Source organism: Scyliorhinus canicula, chromosome 16 (genome assembly GCF_902713615.1).
Source record: "Scyliorhinus canicula chromosome 16, sScyCan1.1, whole genome shotgun sequence".
Classification (NCBI taxonomy): Eukaryota; Metazoa; Chordata; class Chondrichthyes; order Carcharhiniformes; family Scyliorhinidae; genus Scyliorhinus; species Scyliorhinus canicula.
The window spans coordinates 59106695-59115522 of NC_052161.1; the positions used below are offsets into that span (position 1 = coordinate 59106695).

At 47.3% G+C, this 8828-nt stretch overlaps 1 protein-coding gene across 1 annotated transcript in view; it reads right to left on the minus strand.

Moving 5' to 3' along the window:
• The window catches only part of LOC119950940 (5-hydroxytryptamine receptor 7), a 52420-nt gene extending 45124 nt beyond the window's left edge, over positions 1 to 7296 (minus strand). Inside the window, exon 1 of the mRNA XM_038773953.1 lies at positions 6071 to 7296. Coding sequence (XP_038629881.1) covers positions 6071 to 6600 — 530 coding nt within the window. The 5' untranslated portion in view covers positions 6601 to 7296. The remainder of the gene's footprint in view (positions 1 to 6070) is intronic.
• Between the last annotated feature and the right edge of the window lie 1532 nt (positions 7297 to 8828).

Sequence of the window (8828 nt, forward strand, 5' to 3'; positions counted from 1 at the left end):
CGACAAAAGAAGCTCAACATCAGCTAGGACCATTCTCCACATTAAACATTCACTCTTGCCACCTTTGGTAAACACAGCGACACTCGTTAAGTTTTCCTTGACAGCATCTTCCAAACACCCAACTCGTTCAACAAGAATAAAGGCAGCTGATGCATAGAAACACCTGTTCGGACGAAGAGGTGATGCCTTCCAATTCTACACCATATTGACTTGATAAATAGATCCTCGTACCTTCACTGTAATTGAGTCAAAATCCTGAACTCCCTCCCTAACAGCACTGTGGGTGTACCTTCAAAACTTGGACTTCTTTAATGAAGTAATAGAGTTGATGGTGTTTCAAAAAGGCATCTGGCAAAACAGGAGGATTTTTAGTATATTGAAATTAAGAAGGTAGCTCCACTACCATTTTTCTCAAGGGCAATATAATGGGCAGTAATGCTCATCCAGCCACCGACGACCCTAAACAATTAAAAAGAGGTACAAAATACGAATAGGCGACAGTATTGCAGTAAAACTATGCCAATGGATGGCTTTATTAAATACTGCCTTCCTCTGGTTTTGTAAATTGGGCACTGGAAAATGAACAAAACTGGCCATGTAATGGAAACAAATACTGCACAGATCAGACCTGTTTAATGTTAAAGAAAACGTAATCAGCATTCTTTTCTGAGGGCCACGAAGAGTCCAACACGAGTATGTTGAGTCAAAGGAAACGCAACTTTATTTACAAAAGTATTTACACAGCATCAGTAATTCGCTACTGGGTCTTCTCTTACTGGCCAGCTCTATTTATACATAAAAAACGTTAACAATTCTCCCGCCCCTTATTGGGGAAGCTCATATTCCCCAAGATCCATGGGGTAGCTAATTGTCCCTACCCCATCGGACCCTCAAATTACAACATTCCTCCCCTCCAAAGTCTAAGGAATCCGCCAATGACCCTGGTGAGGGAGACCCTGGTGAGGGAGGGCATTGAACTATTTTGGCATCAGGCTGGGTGTCTTGCACCCCTTGTTTTCTGTTCTCTGAGAGACACATCGCAAGCTCAAGGCTGGCTTCAGCTGATTGTTGATGCACAAACCATCCGGTTATGTAACATCTCCAATAAGCTATCGCCATATTTACAGTATCCTGCAATCCTGCGTAGCCTGGATAAGAACTTGGTAATGGACTCACCCAGGGTCCTTTTCCGTGGTGTTAAAGTAGTAATGTTGTACTTTCACAGAAGGGGTTAGGTTAAAACGTTGTCCCACCAAAGTCAAGTCACAAGCTCATTGAAGGATTTGGTGTCAGGTGCAGCTGGATACACAAGGCTTCTCATCACCCCAAATGTATGTGTACCACAGGCAGTAAGCAAAATAACCATCTGGCAGTCATTTTCAGTGATGTTATTTGCCCAAATGTCGTAACACATTCTGGATGCATATTCGCTCCAATCTTCCAACGCAGTATCAAAAACATTCAAGCGTCCGAAGAGAGGCATGGTGCAATAGAAAAATAATCTTCAAACTTGCATCAAAAAAAGGTCTGGGGAGGTGACTATCTGATTTTTGATCCCGGTTGCCAGTTTTGAGGGCCAGAGAGATTCAAACGGTGGTTTGTTGAGTCAAAGGAAAACTAACTTTATTTACAGTAGTATTTCCACAACACCAGAGAAAATACTAAGCTGCTGTACCCGACTTGTAACAGCACATTAAAAACATACCAAAAATCCATGAGTCTGTCAACATTCTGGAGTAACAGCTCCCAGGAGTAGCCAGTGCTGAGTAAAACAAACATTTTGTTGCCATTGCCCTTCACACTGACCCACGTGTTAGGGTCGGATTTTAATTATTCACAAAGATGAAGATTGCACGAAGGAAGTGGTTGAAGTGTACTCCTGATATGCACATTTCATTGGCCTCCTGTGATCCTGGTTGGACTGAGATCATAAGAACCAAGCAGGCTCCCCTTTCGCATTAAAAGGTATGTGAGCATGCTGTATGTCCCAAAATCAGCCGCCGTGGACCTCGAAGGTTGGTCGGTCGGTAAAAGTGGGTCCCAGGGGGAAAAAACTTTGAGAAACAGTTCTAGGTGATAGTGACTGTTTTGAAGGTGCTGCCTAAGGACTCTTGGCAAGATTCTGCAATGCACCTTTTATATGGTACACACTGCTGCTACTGGGAATGTTGGTGGAAGGGGTGTCAATCCCAATCAAAAGAGTTGGTTTGGCCTGGATAGTGTTAAGCTTCCAAGCAATGCCAGAGCTGCACCCACCCAGACAAGTAGAGTGTACGCCACCACACTCCCACCAGTGCCTTATAGATGGAGGAAAGGACCTGGGGAGCCAAGAGGTGAGCCACTCACCTCATGCTTCCTAGTCTCTGACCTACTCTTTTAGCCACAGTATTCATAAGGCTTGTCCAGTTTTTGGTCAATGGGAACCCCAGGATGTTGATAGTGGGGGATTCCGCGATGGCAATGCCATGCCATTTAATGTCAAGGAGCAAAAACTGTATTTTCTTTTGTTTCAGATGGTCATTACCTGTACTTGTGTGGCATGAATATTACTTACCATTCGTGTACCCAAGTCTGTATATTGTCCAGGTCTTGCTGCATTTGGACATGGACTGCTTCACTATCTGAAGAATGGCGAATGGTGCTGAATAATATCAGTGAACATCTTCATCTCTGACCTTATAATAGAAGGAACATCACATAACTCCTGCAGTGATGTCTGGGGTGAGATGATTGATCCCAAAGAACAACAACCATCATATTCCTTTGTGCAAAGCATGACTCCAACCAATGCCAGGCAATGGCTATCTCAGACAGAAGGGAATCTAACTACCAGCATCATTCAACGCCAATATTAACTTAAATCTCCAACCATCAATGTCCTAGGGGTCACCATCCACCAGAAACTCAACTGGACAAGCAGCCAAGCAAGGTGGCTGCAAGAGCTGGGAGTTCCGTGCGAAACTCACCTCCCACTCCCCAACTGTCCATCATCCACAAATCAACACTATGACACAACATGTTCCACCTGCCCAGACGCACAGCCCCAACACTCAGGAAGCTCAACATTATCCAGGCCAAAGCAACCTGCACATTCAGCACCCATTCTCCATTTAAGCCACCATTGGTACACAGTGACAGCAGTGTGTACCAGCTAAAAGATATGCCGCAGCAACAATACACCCAACTCTTTCAACTAAAAGAATAAGGGTGGCTGATGCATGGAAACACCATCACATGCAAGTTTAATTCCATTTCTGCACCACATTGACTTGTAAATAGAGTGTAGTCCCTTCGCTGTCATTGGGTCAAAGTTGTGAAGTCCCTCCCTAACTTCATCACATGGACTTTAGGAGGTTCAAGAAGGCAGCTTCACCATCATCTTCTCAAGGGCAATATAATGGGCAGTAAATGCTCATTTAGCCAGTGACACCCACATTCCCTGAACAATAAGGAGATAGAATTTCAGTAAAATTATGCCAATAGATTTAATACTGCCTTCCTCTGGTTTGATTTTGTAAATGGGACACGGGAAAATGAGCAAAACTTCAAAATGTAATGGAAACTAATACTGCACAGATCGGACCTGCTTAATGTTAAAGAAAATGTCATCAGCATTCTTTTCTGAGGGTCATGAAGCATCCAACACGGGTTTGTTGAGTTAAAGGAAACGCAACTTTATTTCCAATCGTATTTACACAGCATCAGTAATTTGCTACTGGGTCTGCTCTCTAGCCGGTACCTTACTTTCCAGCTCTATTTGTACATTGGAAAGGTTCCCCCAGCCCCTTATGGGGAGGGGAGGAGCACATATTTCCAAGATCCATGGGGTAGCTAATTATCCCTGCCCCATAGGTTGCAATGTTCCTCCTCCCCTTCTCCCCCCCTCAAATCTTGAGGGATCAACCAAAGACCCTGGTGAAGGAGGGCTTCTTTTTGGCATCAGACTGGGCATCTTGCACCCCTCATTCTATGCTCTCTCTCAGGACATTGCTATCTGAATGGCCTGTTGCAAGGTCAAGGCCGGCTCAGCTAATAGCTTTGTCTGGGAGGCTGCATTGTTGATTCCACAAACCAACCGGTCACGTAACATCTCCGACAAAGTGTCACCATATTCACAGTACTCAGCAATCCTGCGTAGCCTGGATAAGAACTTGGTAACAGATTCACTCGGGGTCCTTTCCGCGGTGTTAAAGCGGTAACGTTGTACTATCAGGGGCTGGTTTAGCTGACTGGGCTAGATTGCTGGCTTTTAAAGCAGACCAAGCAGGCCAGCAGCACGGTTCGATTCCCGTACCAGCCTCCCCGGACAGGCGCCGGAATGTGGCGACTAGGGACTTTTCACAGTAACTTAATTGAAGCCAACTCATGACAATAAGCGATTTTCATTCATTTTCATTTCATTTCACGGACGGGGTTGGGTTAAAATGTTGTCCCACCTAAGTCACAAGGTCATCAAAAGTTTTGGTGTCAGATGCAGCTGAATACACAAGGCTTCTTATCACCCCAAATGTATGTGCACCAGAGACAGCAAGCAAAATAAGCACCTGCCAGTCATTTTCAGTGATGTTATTTGCCCGGAAGGAGTAACGCATTCTCTGTGTATACTCGCTCCAGTCTTCCCACGCAGCATCAAAAACATCCAAACGCCCAAAGAGAGGCATGGTGCAACAGAAAAAAATTCCAACTTGTATCCAAAACAAAAAGGTCTGGGGAAGTGGGGTAGCAGATTTCGGATCCTTGCTGCCACTTTTGTGAGGGCCAGGAAGAGTCCAACCACACGGTCGTTGAGTCAAAGGAAACCTAACTTTATTTACAATAGTATTTCCCCAACACGAGCAGTTCATGCACCACTGGATCTTCTCGCCAGCTGGTACCTAACTAACCAGCTCTGTTTATACACAGGCAAGTTTAACGATTTTCCCGCCCCTTTATGAGGAGGGGGGGAGTTTATATTCCCCGAGGGCCAAGGGGTAGCTAATTGTCCCTACCCTGTAGGAACCGCGCAGGTTACTACACATTCCTTCCTTTAAAGGATCCATTTAAAATATACGTAGGTGCAACTTCTAATTCAGGATTGCGAAGCTGGTGATTGGTTTTTCAGTCTTGATGGATTTATGTCCACGCAAAAACTTAACAATAGGATTCCCTTTCATCAAAGGCAAGTTTTTGAATTCAAACACCTGCTATTTGAATGACAATGATTACCTAAAGGGTAAACTTCATCAATGTGCCGGCTGGAGGACTTTGCCCTCACTCTTTATACCAGGGTTCCTTTTCTTAAGGCATGTTTGCAACATTAAATATGGATTCTCAACAGTTTTGCCGTTCGGAAAGGTTTGGACAGAGGCGCTCTTGCAGTTTCACCAGCAACACACAACTTAGCAAACTGATGGAAAGGGTCATGCTGACCTGTTGTTCGGGTTTAAATTCGTGTGTAATCGGCAGCGTTGAAGGGTCATTGACCTGGAAAGTGACTCCCGTCTCTTTTACCACTCACGCCGCCTGACCTGCTGTACAACACACTGTGCACGCACATCGGTAACTACAAATCAGATGTAACCAGTGTGACCGTGAACGTGTCGACAAGACTCGATTGCAGCTGAATCCTTCACTTCTTCTCATCTCCTCACCGGGTATACCGATCGCCAGTCTGTACCTTTAACACTCAGTTACATGAGAATTTGCATTGGGATGTTTAGCTCGCCTGAATACTACCCGTGTATATGTACATGCATATTCCTGTCCAGCGTTCAAGACGGTACATTGACTCCACAGTTACTTCTTGCTGAGGGCTAACCTCGAATTACCTCAGCACAGTTAACTAGTTCCAATGTTTGACTCTATTTTAAGTGCCTACATTCATACTATTTGCCTCTTATTAATTCTTATTTCGATTGTTTCTTGAAAGCTGAACCCACTAAGTCTTCCTTTAACAGCAATAGATCTCTGATCTCCCGTCCAGTTCCTACCCCGCCACTCATTCCCTGGAAGAGGCAACATTACTCCGAGGATAGGGAATTAAGGGCAGATTATTCTGGAGCAGGTATTTGGAGGGGAAGAGGCCGCTCACCTGTCTATACTGATGACACACAGAGTCATGATGGAAGCTGTGCAGCACATCACGTCCATGGCGATGAAGACATTGCAAAAGACCTGTCCAAATATCCACTGTCCGCCGATCAGGTCGGTAACGATGACAAAGGGCATGACGGCCAGAGCCACGGACAGGTCAGCCAGGGCGAGAGACACGATCAGGTAGTTGGAGGGCTGCCGCAGCTTCTTGACGAAACACACCGAGATCATGACCAGGCAGTTGCCGGAGACGGTGAGCAGGGTGATCATGGAGAGGATGGCCCCGATGATCACTTTCTCGGTGTCGCCATAGGGCAGGATCTGCTCCCCGCAGTCGGTGCTGTTGTGTTGCAGCGAGCTGCCTGCGGTGGGGTAGTGGACAATGTGAAGGAGTTGGCTGTCCACAGAGCCAGGTCTCATCATAGGGGTGTGCAGTTCCTGCAGCGCTCCCTCTCTGGTGTGCCAACGGATATTGCTTATGTAGCTGCCGTTAATGTCCATAATCAGGTCGGAGACTGCCCAGAGCATTTGGCCAGCGAGCAGACTGCATCCAGAGTCCCCCTATCTCTATCCCAGTCCACCAGCTCAGACTCCTCCTGCCCACGCACTCGGCCAGATAGGCTTCCTCTGAAGTTGTCCCTTGTGCTGGGGGTGGGTGCTGCTGAGCCGAGTTGACAAGTGTGAACAAGCCGCTGGGATCTGGAAGGTCTACCTGGGACTGTCCAAGAGGAACATTCTACCGGTGCCGCTCAGAGCCTGGGACTCCGCAAATTCTGGCCAGATGTGAGCGGGGACTGGCTGCTGCTTCCGGAGGGAAGACTCCAGCCTCAGAGACAATGCGCCGCGCAGTCCCAGAGCCAGCAGCATATTCCCAAGTCTGGAGGATCGGAAGGATGGATAAAACAGCAACAGCAACAACAACACCCCAAATGTCCGTTCTGTCCACAACCAGGCGAGTGGGGTTAGATTGCAAACTCGCTGTTTAATTCTCCCTGCTGGATATCACTGGGAATTTCCCTGGTTGGACCCCGTTCCACATGGTCCTTCTTCCAAATGGACCATCTCCCTAACACACAGTCCTGAGTTTCAGCTCCGACATTTCTCCTTCACAGCCCCTGGGGGACAGGGGGCTGATGCAGACAGTCCCCCACTGAAATATCTTTGAAGGATGCCGTCTGTTCCCCCCTCCCCCTGGGGTAAAAGTTTCTTTTTTTCCAGCTGATAGTCTTGGTGACATCCAGATCTCTTTGCAGCAGCAGAGCCCTCTCTGCTCGCTCACACACTGAGGGCTTTGAAGACGCGCGAGGGTGAAATATATAGCAGCAGTCTGACGTGGCAGGCAAGAAGGGTGAGCAATTATATAAATGTCGTTGGGCTCTGTCTCTGGTTAATCTGCATATTGCTTCAGTCGGGGCAATGAAACTGCACATCAAGGCTGCTTCTTGCCATATTTGGGCTCGGGATTGTTTCCCCAGCGACAAACTGGCAACACCGCTCCAAAATGGTCATTTTGGAAATGATTTAGTGCATTCTTTTTGAAGGGTGATCCCATTTGCAATGATTTATTGGATGCGGTAATTTCATTTGTCTTTTAATCTTGCGATCGCGCGCAGCAAACTTTGGCGTTTTGTTTTGGATACGGTGGCTCTCCTGGCCTCGGGATATCCCAAAGGGCGCCTGCCGTTGCAGTGATTTGGGAGATAAGTCACCGCTGGCATGGAGGGAAGGGGCGGCAGGCAATCTGCAGGACTGTCCCTCCGCCCCCCCCCCCCCCCCATGAGCCATTGACCAGATGTTCTGTTCAATCCGTCCTTTATAAATTTAGAGTACCCAATTCATTTTTTTTTCCAATGAAGAGGTAATTTAGCGTGGCCAATCCACCTACCCTGCACATCTTTTTGGGTTGTGGGGGTCAAACCCATGCAGACACGGGGAGAATGTGCAAACTGCACACGGACAGTGACCCGGAGCCGTGAGGCAGCAGCGCTAACTACTGCGCGTACCCCTTATCCATCAGAGGGGTCATAGGTTTAAGGTCCATGGGGCAAGGTTTAGAGGAGATGTGCGAGGCAGCTTTTTTACACAGAGGGTGGTGAGTGCCTGGAACGCTTTGCCAAGGGAGGTTGTGGAAGCAGATATATTAACGGCGATCAAAAGGCATTTTGACAAACACATGGATAGGATGGGTACAGAGGGAAACGGCACAAGGAAGTGCTGAGGTTTGTGCAAAGGTTGGCATCATGACCGGTACAGGCTCGGAGGACCGAATGGCCTGTTCTTTGTTCTTTGAAAGCCCGGCCCCATCTAATGTTTCATCCAGAAGACAGCTCCTCCAGCAGTGCAGCACTCCCTCAGTGCTGCCGCCTAGATTTGGAGATCACAACATTGTAACTCTGAGGCAGGAGTGAGCCATGGCTGACACAGTTTACACATTCATGATCAGCACGTAACGGCTTGGCATCCTTCAAAAATGACTTTGATCAAAATAAAACCTTTCCAACTCTCGCTCTTGCCTTCACTGACGTGCACTGGCAGCACAGTAGCATGGTGGTTAGCACAGTTGCTTCACAGCTCCAGGGTCCCAGGTTCAATTATGGCTTGGGTCACTGTCTGTGTGGAGCCTACACATTCTCCCCGTGTCTGCGTGGGTTTCCTCCGGGCGCTCTGGTTTCCTCCCGCAGTCCAAAGGTGTGCAGGTTAGGTGGATTGGCCATGCTAAATTGCCCTTAGTATCCAAAAAGGTTAGGTGGAGTTAC